The sequence below is a fragment of the Schistocerca serialis genome, chromosome 6, assembly GCF_023864345.2.
Source record: "Schistocerca serialis cubense isolate TAMUIC-IGC-003099 chromosome 6, iqSchSeri2.2, whole genome shotgun sequence".
Lineage (NCBI taxonomy): Eukaryota > Metazoa > Arthropoda > Insecta > Orthoptera > Acrididae > Schistocerca > Schistocerca serialis.
In genome coordinates, this window is record NC_064643.1 from 132036511 (window position 1) to 132060406 (window position 23896).

General features: G+C 43.7%; 1 protein-coding gene across 2 annotated transcripts in view; it reads left to right on the forward strand.

The window, feature by feature from the left end:
- LOC126484102 (methyl farnesoate epoxidase-like) overlaps positions 1-22125 on the forward strand; it is a 153672-nt gene extending 131547 nt beyond the window's left edge. For both annotated transcript variants that reach the window (XM_050107479.1, XM_050107478.1), the window contains exons 7-9: positions 5490-5670; positions 5754-5871; positions 21591-22125. In XM_050107479.1, the coding sequence (XP_049963436.1) occupies positions 5490-5670; positions 5754-5871; positions 21591-21914 (623 nt within the window). In that variant the 3' untranslated portion in view covers positions 21915-22125. The remainder of the gene's footprint in view (positions 1-5489; positions 5671-5753; positions 5872-21590) is intronic.
- Positions 22126-23896: the final 1771 nt, after the last annotated feature.

Sequence of the window (23896 nt, forward strand, 5' to 3'; positions counted from 1 at the left end):
AGCCAAATCACATTTTTAAAAAATGGTAACGTTCCTTTCACAGGTTCTTCGTGAAATGCTCGTCATGGATGCAGGAAAAAACTTTTTATTACATTGATTATAACTCACTTGTCACAAAACATTTAAATGTATACAGGAGTGTGTATATGATAATTCTGAGGTTGTTGTAGCCAATCATCATTAAAAAACAAAATCAGTGTACAAAACTTGTTTACATCGATTACAGTACTACACTGATGATGTGCACAAATCCGTTTTTACATAACACTAACATTATCTGATGTTATTAATAATATATACATCGTAACTGGGTAAGATGGAGTTCGCCACCAATAAATCGTGAAGGCTGCTTTTAAACTGAATTTAATTAGCAGCTAAACTTTTTATGGCTACTAGCAAGTTACTGAAAACGTGTATTCCTGAATACTGGGCACCTTTCTAGACCAATTAAGCGGCTTCAGATCTTTGTAAAATTTATGTTTACACCTCCCGCTCACATAAGTGTGACCATCTATCAAAGGCCTGAATAACCACGTTTTGCAGTGTGGACCACCGCGAGACGTGTAGGAAGAGAGTCAGTGAAGTTCTGGAAGGTACGACAAGGATGTGGAGCCGTGCCAATTCTAGTGCCGTGGCAACTGCAATAGGTTTCTCGGCTAAGGACCCATGGCGCGAACAGTCCGATCAACATGGTTCCACATATCGTCGACTGGGTTTAAATCCGGCGAGCCCGGTGGCCGAAGGAGTACGGTAAAACCTGAGCTATGTGACACGCTGCGTTGTCCTGTCGGTAGATGACACCGTGTCGAGGAAAAACACACTGGATCTAGGGGTGGACATGGTCCCCAAGATTAGAAGCATACTTGTGTGTTGATCCATTGTGTCTTCCAGAATGACCAGATCGCCTAGGGGATGCCACGAAACCACATTCCCTCCCATAACGCACTCCCCCCCGGCCTAGATCCTTCCAACGATTGTTGCAGGGTGTTTGGTTTCTGTACAATAGAGCGTAAAACGCGATTCATCTCAAAAGGTCACCTGTCGCCTCTCAGTGGACGTCAAGTTACGGTGCTGATATGCAAATTCCAGGCTTCGTCATGGATCCAGCAATCAGCATGGGGTGCATGAACCAGGCACCTTCTGTGGAGGCCCATACACACTACCGTTCGCTGTACTTTCGTTGAGAAGACAGTGTTGGTAGCCCCTTGGTCCATCTGGACGGTCAGTTGCTCAACAGCTGCTCATCATTCTGCCTGCGCACATCCCCGCAGCCGTCGTTCCCCCCTCATCTATAGCCCATGGTGCACTACAGTTGCCTTGTCACTCGTTGTGGCTAGCGCCATTTTGCTATGCACGATACACTTTATCCACGGCGGCACGCGAACTGCTTAGGAAACGCTTCCACCCTCGCCCCGAAAGCCAATGATCATCCGCTTTTGGACGTCACGACTACACTGTTGTCTGCGTCCCACCGACATGCTTGATATACCCTACGCTGCTAATGCTGCCACCTGCCGTCTGCGAGTGCTTATTGCACTTTGGCGTCGAACATAGGTGGTGGTCATATTAATGTGACTCGACCGTGTGTTTCTCGTACTGGTTCCATGAACTGCACTGTTGATTTGAAAAGGTGATTTATTATTTATGACTGGGACCCTGCTAAACCCGCAGGACAGGACAGGTAGTTTAAGTTGTGGAAAGGGGCCAAAATAAGCGGCTGTCAGTTACATTAGAACATACAACCTTTTATTTGATCAAACATTACAAGAGCCAAGAATTTTTTTTAAACACAGCTTTAGTTTTGGAACTTAATTAGCGGCTGAATGCGCCGTACAATCTCATGCCTTAAGGGCAAGACGACTTCAATTTAAAAACGGCTGAAAGCCAATAACTTAAAGCTCAACCAAAATCAGAGATTTAAAAGGCAAAGTCTTATCTCAAAACAGTTCCTTAATCAGGCTGAAGGCCCAAAGAATCTAACACTTTAAGAACAAACAACTTAAATTCAAAATCGGCCGAAGGACCAACACTTAAGACTCAATAACATTAATTTTAAAAATGCCAAATGCTTTATGTAAAACAGTTGTTAAATTAGGCTGAAGGCCGAAACCATCTGACTCCTTAAGTGCAAAACAATCTTAATCTAAAAATCGACTAGAAGCCATACAAGTACAAAACAACAAGAACAAACAAGAAAAGGCAGTACACCAATGCTGCCACACGCGGAAAGACAGTATAACAGCATAATCGCGATAACCGCTGGAGACTGAACACAGAATAGCAACCAAGGTTTAGTCCAACGCCTACCATGAGCCAGCCACGGTTCAATGACGAATTTCATTAACAAATAAATAAATTGGAAAGCAGTAGTTAATATTTCTGATATCCTCCTTGCTTCGGCCATCGTGTGTAATTTTGTTCCCTAGATAGGATATCACACCTTCTACTAGGCAATCAATAATAACGAGTCAATGCGTTGTAATCTGGTAATGCAGTGAGCAGGTATCTGATGATGAATTGTGATATGGTCAAAGTTCGAAATTGCAGAGTTTATTACATTAAGCTTTGACGGTAAGAAATTTTTTGTATTTTATTTGATTACTACTTTCAGTCGGTTAATAAAATGGTAGTGCCGCCTTCGTCGTCATGTGGTTAACTTACTACGGCGAAAGTCCTTGGTTCGATTTCCAATTACCACTTGTGGTAGAAAGCTCTGGAACGGGTCGCGCTCAGTTTCATGAGACCAGGTGCAAACAAAGCTGTTTGATAAAATGGTCAGCCAGATTAACGCGAATGCAGACGAAGTGCCGTCAAATTGAAAGGCCTGTGCCAGGGTAGGTGTCACAAGATATATGTTTACCTAATAAAATGGTACAAAAACCTAATTTTTAGCCATCCTTGGCTTGACTTCACGAAACCACGACTCATTCGTCCAAATAGGAGGCTGATGCGTTATGATGCTCGCTTGTTTAAGAGGGTGGCGAGCACATTAATTGCGGTCTCTCTGCAGAAACTTCAACATATTGATGAAATTCCTGCCAGGACAGTAAATGGGCAAACGCTCATAAAACTACGAATAATATCAAATGATGCACAGCGATCTGGCGTTCCCGAATAATATGACACTAACTAACGCCATATCGAGTGGCTGGACAGATGCACATCAAGCAACAGAAGTGACTGAGGTAAGTATTCTACTTCTGTTTCAAACATGAGATTCTGTTTTCAACAAAACTACACAAATGTAAGCTAATCACATGTAGTACTCTGATACTTATGGAAAATGGATAAGAGCGTTTGGCGTCATTGGCCGGGAGGCTATAATGAATTCTACTCTGCTTTTGTAAATGATGAAAGTCTATGTGAATGCAGCTTGCCGCTAACTTGGTGTAATGTTTTGTCTGTACAGAAGTGTATCTGTCGCCTTTATCGCTCTTTCCCTCTCACACATAAATCGGTACAATAAAGTCAGGGCTTCGTGTTTTCTAGTTAGGCTGATCCGTGAAAAGACAGAGAAACAATTATGCTAATGGAGGATTCTCTCACTCTCTCTCTCTCTCTCTCTCTCTCTCTCTCTCTCTCTGTCCTTTATCTGTGTACAGTTTAAATATATTATTTACGTGAAATCAGCCTAGTAGAATCTCTGGTGGAGCCCTTCGTCTTAATATTCAGCGGCTGGCTTACTAGAAAAGATCTTTACATTTGTTATTATTATTAAGCGCTGCATTCAGTTGGGAAAATCGATCGTTTGAACAATTCGTTCAGTTTACGACAGATCTAAAATTTCAGATGTGGACGAAGCCTTTTTGGACGATTTCAAAAAACTGAGAGATTGCAGGCTCTCTTCGTCACAGCTGAAACTTCCCAATTAATTACAGGGCCCAGACAATCATCAATGGTTCAGACAGAGAACTCATTCGTCATTCACTCTAGAATAAAATGGTCACAAACCTTATTTCTGAGGAAAATTGTATATTGAATCCATTTCCGTACATGTTCCGTTTTCTGTTGGTTCCAAGTCTCATGTAATTTTCTTTTACAGGTTTTTCTTTCTCTTTATCTATCACGCTAGCGGCACAAACTTTCCTAGCTCGCTTTAGCGCGAAGAAGAGTAAATAAATCTCCTTTAGCAATCCGACAATCTTCCAACCGATACTTCCGAAGCTGTTCCTCTCTCTCTCTATAATAACCATGGAGCATACATTTCTGTACCTCTGTTGTTCCAAAGAATAAACGTACTAGAAAAATACCTTGGCGTCGACGAGCTGCCGGCGCATATATTACTAGAAAATCTGATCAGATACTTTTCAAACGTAAATACATGTGGATGATTTGGTTGACCATTATTAATTATTGCGTGGTAGAGGGTAATGTTCCGTGGGGAGATTACAAGGCCCCTTGCAGGGCAGGTCCTGCCGCCTTGGTGCAGTTCTTATTACATTCCACGCAACATCGGGCAACCTGCGCGCCGGATGGAGATGAAATGAGCGGAGAAAATCCCCAACCCAGCCGGGAATGGAGCCCAGGCCCGTAGGACGGCAATCCGTCACGCTGACCACTCAGCTATCGGGGCGCACTCTGATATTTATTAATGCCGGCGTTGATGGTCGTGTTTGCACCCTACGTATATGCGTTTCTGAGCCTAGTTTGTTGTGATTCACTACAGAAATGAATGACGTAAACAATGAGATAAATGAATATCCCATCTACACAACACTGCATCTCTTCTCTTGCGATGTGTGTCATTCATTATCGGGTTTTCTTCAGCACATTATCCCTAATTTTGTTGGGGCTATTGTCGGATGCATGTCAAGACCGACATTATGTTATGGTTTTTTCGAAACGACAATCGTCAGTAAAAAGTTTTCTGTGTACATTAGTTTGAAATTGAAATTCGAACTGTCGAGCATCACAGCCTCAGTCCACATAAGAGAATGAAGACCTACTGCCAGCGTTTGCCACGTTGACCTCATCTTCTTAGAGATCTTTGAACCATCTGTAGGCGTTTCACCGTATTTCATCGAAATTATTTAAGTATGGCCAATCAACAATGACCAACTGCTGCTCGACACACTCCGAGCTAGCGGTATTCTGTATTCAAGAAGTCTATGAACATTTGTCTATATTCAACATTAAGAAACTCTACAGCTATACTGATGGCAGCTCCGGTCGCTCCATGTTGTCGTAGACTACTGGCCACGAGGTGGGCTGGGTCTCAACGTGTAATCGATTATTGGACTATATTGAAACATTTTCAATTGGCTACTTCAATTTTCAGAGCAATGGTGAAGAGTGTCTGTGTGAATTCGTAGAAGCCAAAGTATCAAAATATGGTTATCATAATTTTTCTCCTGGTGATGAGAAAAGTGGTTATAGTTCTCAAAAATAGCAATTTTTATTTTGACTCTAGGTGCTAATGTGTCAATATACTTTTGTTCAGTAATGGCTGAGTCAGTTTATTTGTATCTCGGGACTGTTTTGCCTTTCAGAAGATGGACTTGCGGCTATAATCTTCGACCTCTTTGCTGCTGGATCTGATACAGTTTCCAACACTCTGGCCTTCGCCATAATGTACATGATCCTGTATCCGGAGGTCCAAGAGAAAGTGCAGAAGGAGCTGGATACTGTGGTCGGCCATTCTAGAAGAATTTCACTCGAAGACAGGCCACGGTTAGTCAAAGAAGAAAATTAAGGAACTAATCACGTTTAATAACGTTTACTTTACTTCTTTTGGACCAAACTTTTGTTTTCAGGCTGCCGTACTTCGAGGCTGTGATAGCTGAGATTTCCCGCATAAACACCACTGCACCCATGTGCCCCCCACACGTAGCGCTTAAGGACACCACTCTACACGGCTACAACATACCTAAGGTACGTATTGTTGTGTCCTTGTCGCTACTGTAGTACCTTGTACCATCGAAAGCAAGGGAGACGACATTATTTTGTGGCCGGTATCCTCTTTCTACAACACAACTGCATACATGTATTAACATGCTTCTTTATTTACTTGAAGACAGACCTTATTTACTTAAACAGATAGCTGCTACTTAACTTTAACAGTGTCCATGTGTTGTGGTACAAGTTCTTGCATATTAGTCCACGCTAGCCTCACTGTTGGTGAAGTACTCTGGTCGCTATACACTTTCGTAACCGGTGATGGAAATGAGCGTTTGGCGTCATTGGCTGGGAGGCCCCTTGCGGGGCAGGTCCGGCTGCCGTGGTGCAGGTCTTATTACAGTCGACGCCAATTAGGACGACCTGCGGGCCGGATGAGGATGAAATGATGATGAAGACAACACAACAACCAGTCCCTGAGCGGAGAAAATTCCCCGACACAGCCAGGAATCGAACCCGGGCCCGTAGCACGGCAATCCTTTGCGCTGACCACTCAGCTATCGGGGCGGACACTCTCGTAGCCGGTGATGTGAACTGACTAACGCGAAATAGAAAAGCTACCGATCTAGTGACTGAGTTAGTGACAGAGACTGAGACTGACCCCTCTTGTCAGCTGCGGCGATCTAAATACACTACTGGCCATTAAACTTGCTACACCAAGAAGAAATGCAGATGATAAACGGGTATTCATTGGACAAATGTATTGTACTAGAACTGACATGTGATTACATTTTCACGCAATATGGGTGCATAGATCCTGAGAAATCAGTACCCAGAACAACCACCTCTGGCCGTAATAACGGCCTTGATACGCCTAGGCATTGAGTCGAACAGAGCTTGGATGACGTGTACAGGTACAGCTGCACATGCAGCTTCAAGTCGATACCACAGTTCATCAAGAGTAGTGATTGGTGTATTGTGACGAGCCAGTTGCTCGGCCACCATTAACCAGACGTTTTCATTTGGTGAGAGATCTGGAGAATGTGCTGGACAGGGCAGCAGTCGAACATTTTCTGTATCCAGAAAGGCCCGTACAGGACCTAGAACATGCGATCGTGCATTATTGTCCTGAAATGTAGGGTTTCACAGGGATCGAATGAAGGGTAGAGCCACGGGTCATAACACATCTGAAATGTAACGTCCACTGTTCAAAGTGCCGTCAATGCGAACAAGAGGTGACCGAGACGTATAACGAATGGCCACGCCGGGTGATACGCCAGTATGGCGATGACGAATACACACTTCCAATGTTCGTTCATTTGCCATTCGTGCACCCAGATTCGTCGTTGATTACACCATCGCAGGCGTTCCTGTCTGTGATGCAGTGTCAAGGGTAACAGCAGCCATGGTCTCCGAGCTGATAGTCCATGCTGCTGCAAACGTCGTCGAACTGTTCGTGCAGATGGTTGTTGCCTTGCAGACGTCCTCATCTGTTGACTCAGGGATCGAGACGTGGCTGCACGATCCGTTACAGCCATGCTGATAAGATGCCTGTCATCTCGACTGCTAGTGATACGAGGCCGTCGGGATCCAGCACGGCGTTCAGTATTACCCTCCTGAACCCATCAATTCCATATTCTGCTAACAGTCATTGGATCTCGACCAACGCGGGCAGCAGTGTCGCGATACGATAAACCGCAATCGCGATAGGCTACAACCCGACCTTTATCAAAGTCGGAAACGTGATGGTGCGCATTTCTCCTCCTTACACGAGGCATCACAACAATGTTTCACCAGGCAAAGCCGGTCAACTGCTGTTTGTGTACGAGAAATCGGTTGGAAACTTTCCTCATGTCAGCACGTTGTAGGTGTCGCCACCGGCGCCAACCTTGTGTGAATGCTCTGAAAAGGTAATTAGCGTATCACAGCATCTTCTTTCTGTCGGTTCAATTTCGCGTCTGTAGCACGTCATGTTGATGGTGTAGCAGTTTTAATGGCCAGTAGTGTACTTGTGGTCGAGACGTCGTTGGCGGTTCGTTGCTTGCGAGTCTGTCTCTGGCCTCTCTCCTGGCAGGTGCGCTTGATCCAGTGTCTACTATCGATCTTCTTGCTGCATATTTGCCGACCGGTGTGCTGGCGTCAGCTTACACCAACACACACATCACATTTACGCAGTTGATGTTCAAAAAGGTGCAGTCACCCTCATTAGGCAATCTTTTGATTTGATAGGGCTTTTCAAAGAATGTTATGTTTTTTAGCCATCATTCTGGTCCACAAATAACATCAAAGATTTCTAAAATAAAGACACAGTGTTTCATAGACCAAAGGTTACTTTTATCTGATATGAAACCATCGAAATCTTAGGACTCGTATTTTGCTACACAGTTGTAGGAATATCTGTGGAATGAGCATTCAGATGCGCAGAACAGAATTTTTGTAGCCAACATACGCTTCCTTCTAAGTCAAGTGGTTATGGTAAGGTGCGAGAATTGCCCTTAAGTAGACTGTAGATTTTGAATGTCATCACCATTACATCGTTAGTACAAACAGATCTCGTTCAAAAGTATAATGGATCATGTACACACTATTCATACGGATCTTAACAGTTTGCATTTGGTATCTGGAATGAATTTGGCTTAAGTATTTCAAGGATAAAAGCAAAGGCGCTTCGCTTGTTTGTAATAAGTACTACAACCTAGATACTGCTTTTTCTGTTATAACAAAACAATGACAGTCAGTGCTATTATGTTAGGTCTCGAATTCAACTTTATCGTACTGCCGCCCCTCTGTTTCAATAAATTATGTTACTGCTGCATTAATAAATGACTTTACAGTACGCAAAAAACATAAAATCTGTACCTATGACTTGCAGAAAATTAGCGATTTGTCACAGTATGAAATATTTTTAGGGACAAAATTCTTCCGTTTTTCCTTTCTCATACGGCGCAACGTTCGTTCGACCATACGAAACTCAACTATTAAGCGCACATTATCATTTTCCACGTCATAGTTATGCCTAATGGTAATACAGTTTACTATTGTACTGCTTTAAAATACGCATAATGGTTTAGATATCTGTATAATCAGAAGGTAATAACTCTATTTGCCATACATAATTATTAACTGCTGATGAATGTGTGCACTCAATGGATTGACTGGCAGCCCACATTTCCGAATTTATATAGCGGCTAATCGATTGTTATAACAGAAAAACAAAAAATGTTGTCTGTGAACATAATTTTTTTTATTCGTGTCAGAAGCATTTACGATGTATAAAATAATATACAATATTTACATGTGGTGTGTATATATATTTACAAGACAATTATTTACATTTTCGCCGCCCAGAAGTTAGCGACCTCTGTTGCATTTGGCGATGCATATAGCAGGTCTTCTGTTGTGCATGTTGCTGGACATTGAGTTGCTCCACACTCACAGAGTGGCGGCTCCTCTAAGAAACCCCAGTTAGTCAGATTGCTCTTACATGATGTGAACATAATACTTTTATATGAAGGGCTTATTTAAATAGTGGCACAAGTCCACTTTTGTTCATTCTGAGATACAGAGTCCCAAAGTTAAATGAGCGCTGAAAAATCTGCAGTTGAGATACCAGAAATACGTATTAAAGCATATGACTTCTTGGTAGAGATAAATCTTTCTTTCTGTTTGTTTCGACCATTAATGTCAGAAGCATTCTAGACAGAAAAGTGGAGGTAATGGCCTTGTACCACTATTGAAATAAGCGCTTCATATGATTCCTATACATTTAATTATTACCGGAATCTGATTAAATATTTATTCTCCGGATAGGAGTTAAAGCTGAACATCCAGCTAAATTAACATCAGATCAAAGCCGGCGCCATTCAGAATCCAGGGAGCTAACAAAGCGAGCGAACAAAATAAGCAAAAAATGATATCAGAAGCACGGGAACAAATCCTTGAACTAAAGAAACAAGCAGCTAAAATAGGTCTTCACACCTCCTTTGAAAAAACTAAGATACTGACAAACATCAAGCACTCATGTAAATACCTGAAAGTTAACAAAAAAAAAAAAAAGGATCAATGGCTCTGTTCACTATGGGACTTAACATCTGAGGTCATCAGTCCCCTAGAACTTAGAACTACTTAAACCTAACTAACCTAAGGACATCACACACTTCTATGTCCGAGGCAAGATTCGACCCTGCGACCGTAGCGGTCGCGCGGTTCCAGACTGAAGCGCCTAGAAACTCTCGGCCTCACTGGCCGGCCTCAAAGTTCAAGAACAAAAGATTGAAATAGTAAAAGAATCCAAATATCTCGCGGAATGGATTAGTTGGAGTGCTGGGGAAAGCAAAGCATTGGAATCCAGAAAAAATAAACTTGAATTGGCCTTCCAACTAACAAAAAAAATTCATAAATTTCGGGCGTATTATAGTATTTGAGAGTGTAGCATCGTGTTTTAGTACCTGAATAGTGTAATTTCGCTTAGTCTCCTTCCGCCGCCGAGCAGTGTCAGCAGTGCGCAAGTAGCAGCATTACTGCATTTACTAGGCAATCTTGTATTTTAATAACCGTTTAAATTTTGTCGATTTGTCTGCGCTCTCTGTAGATTAGTTCAGACGTTCTTAGCAAAAAATTTTTAGCATGGATAGGGACTGCAACTGCTGTGTTCGGATGCAGGCTGAGTTGGCATCCCTTCGCTCCCAGCTTCAGGCAGTGTTGGCTTCGGTCACACAGCTTGAGGCTGTTGCCAATGGGCATCACTGTGGGGGTCGGGATGGGGGTTTGTCGGGGACGGCCAGCTCGTCCCACGCATCCCCTGATCGGACTACGACTGTGGTTGCCCGGGATACTGCCCGCTTTGAGGCTGATCCCTCACCTGTGGTAGAGTGGGAGGTCGTTTCAAGGTGTGGCAGGGGGCGAAAGACATTCCGGAGGGCTGAACGGAAAGCCTCTCCAGTTTGTCTGACGAACCGGTTTCAGGCTCTGTCTCAGGCTGATACTGATCTTCGGCCTGACATGGCTGCTTGTCCTGTTCCAGAGGTTGCCCCTCAGTCTGCAAGATCCGGGCAGTCGCAGAGGGTGGGCTTACTGGTAGTTGGGAGCTCCAACGTCAGGCGCGTAATGGGGCCCCTTAGGGAAATGGCAGCAAGAGAGGGGAAGAAAACTAATGTGCACTCCGTGTGCATACCGGGGGGAGTCATTCCAGATGTGGAAAGGGTCCTTCCGGATGCCATGAAGGGTACAGGGTGCACCCATCTGCAGGTGGTCGCTCATGTCGGCACCAATGATGTGTGTCGCTATGGATCGGAGGAAATCCTCTCTGGCTTCCGGCGGCTATCTGATTTGGTGAAGACTGCCAGTCTCGCTAGCGGGATGAAAACAGAGCTCACCATCTGCAGCATCGTCGACAGGACTGATTGCGGACCTTTGGTACAGAGCCGAGTGGAGGGTCTGAATCAGAGGCTGAGACGGTTCTGCGACCGTGTGGGCTGCAGATTCCTCGACTTGCGCCATAGGGTGGTGGGGTTTCGGGTTCCGCTGGATAGGTCAGGAGTCCACTACACGCAACAAGCGGCTACACGGGTAGCAGGGGTTGTGTGGCGTGGGCTGGGCGGTTTTTTAGGTTAGATGGCCTTGGGCAAGTACAGAAAGGGCAACAGCCTCAACGGGTGCGGGGCAAAGTCAGGACATGCGGGGACCAAGCAGCAATCGGTATTGTAATTGTCAACTGTCGAAGCTGCGTTGGTAAAGTACCGGAACTTCAAGCGCTGATAGAAAGCACCGAAGCTGAAATCGTTATAGGTACAGAAAGCTGGCTTAAGCCAGAGATAAATTCTGCCGAAATTTTTACAAAGGTACAGACGGTGTTTAGAAAGGATAGATTGCATGCAACCGGTGGTGGAGTGTTCATCGCTGTTAGTAGTAGTTTATCCTGTAGTGAAGTAGAAGTGGATAGTTCCTGTGAATTATTATGGGTGGAGGTTACACTAAACAACCGAACTAGGTTAATAATTGGCTCCTTTTACCGACCTCCCGACTCAGCAGCATTAGTGGCAGAACAACTGAGAGAAAATTTGGAATGCATTTCACATAAATTTTCTCAGCATGTTATAGTCTTAGTTGGAGATTTCAATTTACCAGATATAGACTGGGACACTCAGATGTTTAGGACGGGTGGTAGGGACAGAGCATCGAGTGACATTATACTGAGTGCACTATCCGAAAATTACCTCGAGCAATTAAACAGAGAACCGACTCGTGGAGATAACATATTGGACCTTCTGATAACAAACAGACCCGAACTTTTCGAATCTGTATGTACAGAACAGGGAATCAGTGATCATAAGGCCGTTGCAGCATCCCTGAATATGGAAGTTAATAGGAATATAAAAAAAGGGAGGAAGGTTTATCTGTTTAGCAAGAGTAATAGAAGGCAGATTTCAGACTACCTAACAGATCAAAACGAAAATTTCTGTTCCGACACTGACAATGTTGAGTGTTTATGGAAAAAGTTCAAGGCAATCGTAAAATGCGTTTTAGACAGGTACGTGCCGAGTAAAACTGTGAGGGACGGGAAAAACCCACCGTGGTACAACAACAAAGTTAGGAAACTACTGCGAAAGCAAAGAGAGCTCCACTCCAAGTTTAAACGCAGCCAAAACCTCTCAGACAAACAGAAGCTAAACGATGTCAAAGTTAGCGTAAGGAGGGCTATGCGTGAAGCGTTCATTGAATTCGAAAGTAAAATTCTATGTACCGACTTGACAGAAAATCCTAGGAAGTTCTGGTCTTACGTTAAATCAGTAAGTGGCTCGAAACAGCATATCCGGACACTACGGGATGATGATGGCATTGAAACAGAGGATGACACGCGTAAAGCTGAAATACTAAACACCTTTTTCCAAAGCTGTTTCACAGAGGAAGACCGCACTGCAGTTCCTTCTCTAAATCCTCGCACAAACGAAAAAATGGCTGACATCGAAATAAGTGTCCAAGGAATAGAAAAGCAACTGGAATCACTCAATAGAGGAAAGTCCACTGGACCTGACGGGATACCAATTCGATTCTACACAGAGTACGCGAAAGAACTTGCCCCCCTTCTAACAGCCGTGTACCGCAAGTCTCTAGAGGAACGGAGGGTTCCAAATGATTGGAAAAGAGCACAGATAGTCCCAGTCTTCAAGAAGGGTCGTCGAGCAGATGCGCAAAACTATAGACCAATATCTCTTACGTCGATCTCTTGTAGAATTTTAGAACATGTTTTTTGCTCGCGTATCATGTCATTTCTGGAAACCCAGAATCTACTATGTAGGAATCAACATGGATTCCGGAAACAGCGATCGTGTGAGACCCAACTCGCCTTATTTGTTCATGAGACCCAGAAAATATTAGATACAGGCTCCCAGGTAGATGCTATTTTTCTTGACTTCCGGAAGGCGTTCGATACAGTTCCGCACTGTCGCCTGATAAACAAAGTAAGAGCCTACGGAATATCAGACCAGCTGTGTGGCTGGATTGAAGAGTTTTTAGCAAACAGAACACAGCATGTTGTTATCAATGGAGAGACGTCTACAGACGTTAAAGTAACCTCTGGCGTGCCACAGGGGAGTGTTATGGGACCATTGCTTTTCACAATATATATAAGTGACTTAGTAGATAGTGTCGGAAGTTCCATGCGGCTTTTCGCGGATGATGCTGTAGTATACAGAGAAGTTGCAGCATTAGAAAATTGTAGCGAAATACAGGAAGATCTGCAGCGGATAGGCACTTGGTGCAGGGAGTGGCAACTGACCCTTAACATAGACAACTGTAATGTATTGCGAATACATAGAAAGAAGGATCCTTTATTGTATGATTATATGATAGCGGAACAAACACTGGTAGCAGTTACTTCTGTAAAATATCTGGGAGTATGCGTACGGAACGATTTGAAGTGGAATGATCATATAAAACTAATTGTTGGTAAGGCGGGTACCAGGTTGAGATTCATTGGGAGAGTGCTTAGAAAATGTAGTCCATCAACAAAGGAGGTGGCTTACAAAACACTCGTTCGACCTATACTTGAGTATTGCTCATCAGTGTGGGATCCGTACCAGGTCGGGTTGACGGAGGAGATAGAGAAGATCCAAAGAAGAGCGGCGCGTTTCGTCACTGGGTTATTTGGTAACCGTGATAGCGTTACGGAGATGTTTAATAAACTCAAGTGGCAGACTCTGCAAGAGAGGCGCTCTGCATCGCGGTGTAGCTTGCTCGCCAGGTTTCGAGAGGGTGCGTTTCTGGATGAGGTATCGAATATATTGCTTCCCCCTACTTATACTTCCCGAGGAGATCACGAATGTAAAATTAGAGAGATTAGAGCGCGCACGGAGGCTTTCAGACAGTCGTTCTTCCCGCGAACCATACGCGACTGGAACAGGAAAGGGAGGTAATGACAGTGGCACGTAAAGTGCCCTCCGCCACACACCGTTGGGTGGCTTGCGGAGTATCAATGTAGATGTAGATGTAGATGAAAAAATACATACAACAAAAATCCCTTTCATGGAGGTCCAAAATTACACATTACAAGACAGTGATTAAGCCAGAAGCACTGTATGCAGCAGAAACACTAAACACGAATTTCAAAGATCAGATGGAGAAACTTGAGCTAAAGGAAAGAAAAATTTTAAGCAAAACCATAGGACCAAAATTTCGAGACACTAAGATGTTATACATCAAAAATGAAACTCTCTACAAGAAAACTGAAAAACTTCCAGATGCTATGCGAAAAAGGAGGATAATTTTTTATGGTCATCTTCTCAGAATGGATTCCAACAGATTAACCAAACAAATCTTTGACTTTTTCCGTAACCGCAAAACGAAACACAACTGATTTAAAGAAACTGAGAAAGACCTAGAAGAATTAAAGATTTCCGATAATTCACTTATCGATCGAACAGCTAAATTAGTTACTAAAGATGAAAACATAAGGTTCCAAGACAAATCTACACAAAATCCAAACCCTTCATCTCGGAAGAAGAGGGGAAAAGAAGGTCAGAAAGAATGAGGAAATACTGGGCCTTAAGAAAAGAACAACGCACAAAGAAATGATTGATTCAGCATATCCCAAAGAGGGTGAAACGAAAGAAGAAGAAGAGAGTGATATCGGGGACCCTTGTACAATGGTTTATTTAAGCACTTATGTCGGTGATCTTTGTCCATTTAGAGATTAAATTTACGGTTACAGTTCTGGTATCTAGATTCAGTTTATATGTCCCCAAAGGTTTATACTTTTCGTTAGCGCACTTTACTGTGTCTGTTTCCATATATTTACGTTAGTAAAATTTGCAAAGTTCGGCTGTGACGCGATAACACAATCTGCGGACTGGCTCGTAAGAGACCTGAGGCGTATTTTCTGTAGTATTTCTGAATATATTTTCCATTTTGTGGTTGTAATCATGCTTCAGATCAATGAAACAAAGGCTGCATAGCTATTGTTTTACGGAAGGCCATATGTGATTAGTGAATATCGTTTGTGCTCTTACAAAAAATATGTTTTGTAGCACCGCTACATGATAGTGGTGTTAAAACAATATTGCGCATGCTGCAGTTATGGAAGCATTGCTAATGATTCTAGATAATACTACAGTACTAGTAATAACAGAAATAAAAAAAAAAATTTCAAATGGACGATGCTTCCCAGACGAGGACTCAGATTGGAGTTTAGAGGTGCAAAAATCACTAACAGGTAGTTACCAAACATCAGACGCTGGGAACTGGAAATCTCCAGATAGTCAGGAACAAAGTAAAGCAATATAACTTAATTGTCACTAGTTTTATAATTTATACTCTGTTAGTAGCGGTTAACATCAATGTTTGTGTTGAACGGATTTCTAATTTTTCTGGTATGTAATTCGTTGATAACGTTATCAGAAATCATAAACTTTCGTAAATGTCTATTACGAAATACACTACTGGCCATTAAAATTGCTACACCACGATGATGACGTGCTACAGACGCGAAATTTAACCGACAGGAAGAAGATGCTCTGATATGCTAATGATTACCTTTTCAGAGCATTCACACAAGGTTGGCGCCGGTGGCGACACCTACAACGTGCTGACATGAGGAAAGTTTCCAACCGATTTCTCATACACAAACAGCAGTTGACGGGCGTTGCCTGGTGAAGTGATGTTGTGATGCCTCGTGTAAGGAGGAGAAATGCGTACCATCACGTTTCCGACTTTGATAAAGGTCGGATTGTAGCCTATCGCGATTGCGGTTTATCGTATCGCAACATTGCTGCTCGCGTTGTTTGAGATCCAATGACTGTTAGCAGAATATGAAATCGGTGGTTTCAGGAGGGTAATACCGAACGCCGTGCTGGATCCCAACGGCGTCATATCACTAGCAGTCGAGAAGACAGACATCTTATCCGCATGACTGTAACGGATCGTGCAGCCACGTCTCGATCCCTGAGTCAACAAATGGGGACGTTTGAAAGATAACAACCATCTGCACAACAGTTCGACGACGTTTGCAGCAGCATGGACTATCAGCTCGGAGACCATAGCTGCGGATACCCTTGACGCTGCATCACAGACAGCAGCGCCTGCGATGGTGTACTCAACGACGAACCTAGGTGGACGAATGGCAAAACGTCATATTTTTGGATGAGTCCAGGTTCTGTTTACAGCATCATGATGGGCGCACCTGTGTTTGGCGACATCGCAGTGAACGGACATTGGAAGCTTGTATTCGTCATCGCCATACTGACGTATCACCCGGCGTGATGGTATGGGGTGCCATTGCTTACACGTCTCGGTCACCTCTTGTTCGCATTGACGGCACTTTGAACAGTGGACGTTACATTTCAGATGTGTTACGACCCGTGGCTCTACCCTTCATTCGACCCCTGCGAAACCCTACATTTCAGCAGGATAATGCACGACCGCATGTTGCAGGACCTGTACGGGCCTTTCTGGGTACAGAAAATGTTCGACTGCTGCCCGGGCCAGCACATTCTCCAGATCTCTCACCAATTGAAAACGTCTGGTCAATGGTGGCCGAGCAACTGGCTCGTCACAATACGCCAGTCACCACTCCTGATGAACTGTGGTATCGTGTTGAAGCTGCTTGGGCAGCTGTAACTGTATACGCCATCCAAGCTCTGTTTGACTCAATGCCCAGGCGTATCAATTCTGCTATTACGGCCAGAGGTGGTTGTTCTGGGTACTAATTTCTCAGGACCTATGCAGCCAAATTGCGTGAAAATGTAATCACATGGCAGTTCTAGTATAATAGATTTATCCAATGCATACCTGTTTACCATCTGCATTTCTTCTTGGTGTAGCAGTTTTAATGGCCAGTAGTGTAGTACAATCAGACGACACTAGAGCGGTGACGAGTGAAAGCTCGAAAATTTGATAGAAACATAATTGCAAACTCTTATTTATTGATTAGTTGTTGTTGTTACATATGGCGTATTCCCTAGAAGATATTTTAGTCCTCGCTTCACAGTTATTTTTGTTATTAAAATCCACAATGCCATACAAGCGCTAAGGCAGGTCGAGGATATACAGTATTACCGAAAACAGTCACTAGATCCCAGGCGGATCAAAGGATCGAACAGAACCTGAGATTTCCCGAACCATGACGTAAACTGTTCGAGTCGTACTCAAAAAAGTCAGAACCAGAAGCTTAGAACCTGATTTTTATCATTTCCACAGATGAGGACGTATTCATTCGTCACATTCCATTGATATCCAGTGATTCAAATATGCCCATCGCTTTAAAGCGACTGCAGTTTCCCATGAGGCTTACATTCGCTTTGAGTATCAACAAGGCACAGGGTCCATCACTTTGAGTGGCAGGTATTACATATCCTGGGCAATGCGTGTCACTGTCTAGTTTGCCAGTAAAGTAGTGTAATTCGCATAATAATCAAGTTGTATAGATTGACAGTAGTCACAATTTATAGTTACTATAGTATGCACTAGGAACCTGGATATGCTGGTTCTCCTTGCTAAGGGATGACGTGATGGAAATTGATGAGTGAACGAATGAATGGAAACACTGTTTTCCGTTGATGAAATCATCTCAGTTTACCAACCGTGCTGTGGCATCGTATTGTTGCAACGTCATGACGAGATTCCTATTCGTCATTTTCAGGTGGAGTGTCAGGTTGACGTCCAATTCGTTCTTTTATACCCGAGAGCCAAATGGGTGGACCAGCCGTGTGATCCTGAAACAGATGTCTCGGCCAGTGGTGGAGCTCCTCAGTGGGGTGAATTAGGGTCCGGACGTCGAATCCCAGGGCTGCTTGTGTGTTCCTTCCACTGCCTCCACAGCTTTCACCTCAGACCGTTCCCTCAATACTTTTGCTAATGCTACATCCCATGCGGAGCTTAGCTTGGAGTCTCTGTCCCAGTTGACAAGATCATCGCGTACTCTTATTCTAGCTGCCTCTTTGATGGCGGAATCGCAGAACCTGTTGGTTCGGAATAGCGCCTTTCTCTGTTGAAAAACAGACATGCGTCCTTCGTTGATGCAGTGTCACATTGTGGGCACATCCCACCATACGCCGTAAGATGCCTCTCGAAGCGACTAGCCCACCCATTGGGCCCTCGCTGTAGCGGTTACAGAGGAACGAAATGGACATGAAACTGAAGTCTTGCCTGAAGATTACGAGTAGGAAACACGTCGAAACGCTGAGACAACACGACGCCACGACGGGACTGACAACCCTAGAAGATTTCATGAGTGAAATTCGTGGAGAAAGTCTGTATTTCCAAACAAATCTAGTGTACTAAAAATGTTTCCTCTTAAAGCTTTTTTGTAAGAAATTATAAGACATCCCTTATATTTAGATGCCATACTCCACTGAATAGCAAAAAAAAAAACAAAAAAAAAACTGGTTCACCTGCATAATACAGTGTACGGGCCCCGCGAGCACGCAGAAGCACAGCAATACGACATGGCATGGACTCGAAGAATGTCCGAAGTTGTTCTGGAGGGAACTGGCACCATGAATCGTGCAAGGCTGTTCATAAAGCCTCAAAGAGTGCTAGGAGCTGGAGTTCTCTTCTGAATAGCAGACTGATGTGCTCAATAATGTTCATGTCTGGGGAGTTTGGTGGGCAGCGGAAGTGTTTAATCGGAGAAGAGTGTTCCTGGAGCCACTCTGTAGCAATTCTGGACGTGTGCGGTGTCGCGTTGTCCTGCTGAAACTGCCCAGGTCCGTCGAAATGCACAATGGACTTGAATGGATGGAGGTGATCAGACAGTATACTTATGTACGTGTCACCTGTCACAGTCGTATTTAGACGTATCAGGTGTCCCTTATCACTCCATCTGCACACGTCCCACACCATTACACAACCTCCACCAGTTTGAACAGTCCCACGCTGACGTGCAGGCTCCATGGATTCATGAGGCTGTCTCCATATCCAAACACGTCCATCCGCTCGATACAATGTGAAACGAAACTCGTCTTACGAGGCCACATGTTTCCAGTCATGAACAGACCAATGTCGGTGTTGACGGGTCCAGGCGAGGCGTAAACCTTCGTGTTGTGCAGTCATGAAGGGTACACGAGTGGGCCTTCGGCTACGAAAGCCCATATCGATGACGTTTCGTTGAATGGTTCGCACGGCAACAGTTGTTTACGGCCATGCAATCAAACCTGCAGCAAATTGGGGTAGCGCTGCACTTCTGTCACGTTGAACGATTCTCTTCAGCCGTCGTTGGTCCTGTTCCAGCATGATCTTTTTCCGGCAGCAGTGATGTCGCAGATTCATGATATTCACGGTACACTCGTGAAATGGTCGTACTGGAAAATCCCCACTTCATCACTACTACGGAGATGCTTGTCCCATCGCTCGTGGACTAACTATAACACCAAGTTCATACTCACTTAAGTCTTGATAACCTGCCATTGTAGCAGCAGTAACCGATCTAACAACTGCGCAAGACACTTGTCTTATACGGGATGCTACAAAAAGGTACGTCCAAACTTTCAGGAAACATTCCTCACACATAAATAAAGAAAAGATGTTATGTGGACATGTGTCCGGAAACACTTAATTTCCATGTTAAAGCTCATTTTAGTTTCGTCAGTATGTACTGTACTTCCTCGATTCACCGCCATGATTTCATACGGGATACTCTACCTGTGCTGCTAGAACATGTGCCTTTACAAGTACGACACAACATGTGGTTCATGCACGATGGAGCTCCTGCACATTTCAGTCGAAGTGTTCGTACGCTTCTCAACAACAGATTCGGTGACCGACGGATTGGTAGAGGCGGACCAATTCCATGGCCTCCACGCTCTCCTGACCTCAACCCTCTTGACTTTCATTTATGGGGGAATTTGAAAGCTCTTGTCTATGCAACCCCGGTACCAAATGTAGAGACTCTTCGTGCTCGTATTGTGGACGGTTGTGATACAATACGCCATTCTCCAGGGCTGCATCAGCGCATCAGGGATTCCATGCGACGGAGGGTGGATGCATGTATCCTCGCTAACGGAGGACATTTTGAACATTTCCTGTAACAAAGTGTTTGAAGTCACGCTGGTACGTTCTGTTGCTGTGTGTTTCCATTCCATGATTAATGTGATTTGAAGAGAAGTAATTAAATGAGCTCTAACACGGAAAGTAAGCGTTTCCGGACACATGTCCACATAACATATTTTCTGTCTTTGTGTGTGAGGAATTATAGCGTCCCCAGTGCCAAATTTTTTATCATGTAGCCGTAAAATAATAATTTCTCTGTGTAGGTTTAGATTGCAAAGAAATAATTTATGATAGAATGATCTAAAGAGACGACAAGATACGCTCTTCTGTTAATTTTTTAGTCGACTTCACTTCTTCTTTTGTCTTGAATGTGTCTAGAGGGACATCTTGCGTGTGCTGACGAATGTAACCATATTTGTATGAGTTAAGCATATAATATACTGATTTAATATTGTTGTGCACTTTTAATTTGTAAGAGGTGATCCCGATTTCATGTCCGCCTTCCTTGAATTAACCTGCATTCAAGTAATTTACAGCTCAACAATCGCAGCGGCCGATGCAGCCAACGACGCCATTACGTGGCGATATTAGCTTATGAAAATTTAACGGAAGCTGAAAAACTCGCCCGCTATTAGCATAATATTAATTTTTCTCCACAGCCGCACGAAGTTGCAGAAATACTTAGCTTTAAGATTCTTATTTTCAGTACCATAGCTGAGAGCCAGAGCCAGGACTCCGACTACAATACAATGGTCAACGGAGGTAAGAAAAATACTCTCGCGCGTGTGTGGGCCGCAATTTTAATTAATAACTAAAGATTTCTTGCTTTAAAGTTAACTGACTAGCCGAGGAAAGTAATATGAAAAGTTTATTACATTGTTCAACTTAAATATCATTTTTATTAAGGCCCACCACGTAAGTCGGCAACAATCAAAAAATAATAATAACAATAATAATAATATATTAAATTACGACGGCCGACGGACGCGAGAGAATGTTTCCTGAAAGTTTGGCCGTACCTTTTTGTAACACCCTGTATAGTAGTTGCAGACCGCAGCGCCGTTTTCCGACTGTTTACATTTCTTTGTATATGAATACGTATGCCTATACCAGTTTCTTTGGCGCTTCAGTTTACATGCCATACTAGTCTTCAAATATATTGTGAACTTAATGTTGTGTGCCTGCGTATTTCAACTCGCACAGCTTTAACAAAAACTAATCTCTGACGGAGTGTAACACTTCGCACGAGCGCTCACTGGCTGGTCTGTGTGTAGGGTACGTGGTTCTTCATCAGCCTGTGGTGCGCGATGCACGACAAGGGGCACTGGGGGGACCCGCACGTGTTCCGACCGGAGCGCTTCCTGGACAGGGAGACGGCCGCCTTCACGCGGGACCCGTACGTCATCAACTTCGGCACGGGCGCGCGCTCCTGCCTCGGGATGCCTCTGGCCAAGAACAACCTGTTCCTCTTCCTGGGCGCCATATTGCAGGACCTGGCCGTGTCGCTGCCGGCCGGCGAGCCCAGGCTGTCGACGGACCCGCTGCCGGGGCTCACGGCCGCTCCCAGGCCGTTCAGGGCGCACTTCGCCACCAGATGAGCATCACAACACCTGAGTCGACGCTTCTGAGTTCCATCCATATATGTCTGTCGTCGAAACATAATTTGTATTTCTGTTGAATTTGGAAATACGAGTCTATTATGGCGACTTTGTTTTTATAGCTACGAAGTGTGTAATGTTACAACTGACAAAATACATTACAATTATGTTATACATAAACTTGTTGCCTCAATAAAGACTGCTACTATCAGAGGTTTGTTTGTACTGAAGTTGTATACCGGGTGATTTTGTTAAAAATGGTTCAAATGGCTCTGAGCACTATGGGACTTAACAGTGGAGGTCATCAGTCCCCTAGAACTTAGTACTACTTAAACCTGACTAACCTAAGGACATCACACACATCCATGCCGGAGGCAGAATTCGAACCTGCGACCGTAGCCGTCGCGCGGTTCCAGACTGAAGCCCCTAGAACCGCTTTGCCACTCCGGCCAGCGATTTTGTTAAGTGGGGACAAACAGAGGATAAAGAGTTAAAAAAAAGCCGTATTGTGAGCTTTTTGTATAAATTTGTTTGAAGATAAAAATAGTGAACGTTCTTTTTCCAAACACTGTTGCCTCTCGTAAAGTGTGTTTTAGATATCATATTCAAATGCTGAATAATACTGACAGTTGGTTGACCCTTTGTAGCGGATGCAAAAAGTGTCGTGAAACAAAACGTTAAGCTTAGTGAAACACTGTGTAAGTAGGCTGTTTAGGTTTCTACGTTGGTAACGCCACGTAGCGCTCTGTATGAAAATCACTGGCTGTGCTGTGTGCAGTCTGTGACTGGGTGGCATTGTTGGAATAGTCGCTATTGTAGTGTTGGGCAATTGGCTGTTAACAGCGCATAGCGTTGTGCAGTTGGAGGTGAGCTGCCAGCAGTGGTGAATGTGGGGAGAGAGATGGCGCAGTTTTGAGAGCGGATGATCTGCACGTGTGTCCATCAGAGACAGCAAATTTGTAAGACTGGATGTCATGAACTGGTATATATATTATGACTTTTGTTCTCTATCAAAATCTTTCATTTGCAAACTATGCCTATCAGTAGTTAGTGCCTTCAGTAGTTTGAATCTTTTATTTAGCTGGCAGTAGTGGCGCTCGCTGTATTGCAGTAGTTCGAGTAACGAAGATTTTTTGTGAGGTAAGTGATTTGTGAATCGTGTAGGTTAATGTTAGTCAGGGCCATTCTTTTGTAGGGATTATTGAAAGTCAGACTGCGTTGCGTTAAAAATATTGTGTGTCAGTTTAGTGTTGATCAGAATAAGTAATGAGAGTAATGTCTGAGGACGTTCAGTTTTGTTCAGCTGTTTGAAAAACAAATAATGTAAGAGGTTTATCAGCTCAATAATTCATAAATTTTTCTAAGGGGACGTCTCAACTGAATTTGAAGCAATAAGCACTAATCTAATTAAAGGCCAAAAGTAACTCACTGTGCATCTGAACCATACAAAAGCACTGGGCGTATCAGCGTTTTATAGAGTCTGTACTTAGTCTCTCGTGATAGAAGCGTGGATTTACAATGTCGCAGAATTCCAAAAAAAGATCGACTAGATGCACTTACGCAGACCGTACTTTTAGTCGAAGTGCTGTCATTTGCTTCAGTGTTTGCACCCAGATAATTGAAACATTCCACTCGCTCAAAAGTTATTCCATCAAGGCTTACTGTGGGCTGTAAAGATTGATTTGTAACATTACACATATACTTTGTCTTTCCTTCATTAATTTCAGGGCCATTTATTCTGTCCTCATTTGTAGAGCTAAGAAGGCACTTTGTAGATCTCTAAATGTTGTACTCATTAGGTCCAAATCATCTATATATCCCAACAATAGTACCGACTTATAGCTGACAGTATCTCTTGTCTAGATATCCGATTCACGCACCACTTTCTCGAGTGCCAAATTAAAGAGCAGGCAAGAAAACCCATACCATTGTCTTAGCCCAGTTCGTGTGGGAAACTGGGATGGTAGCCCCATGATAGTTCA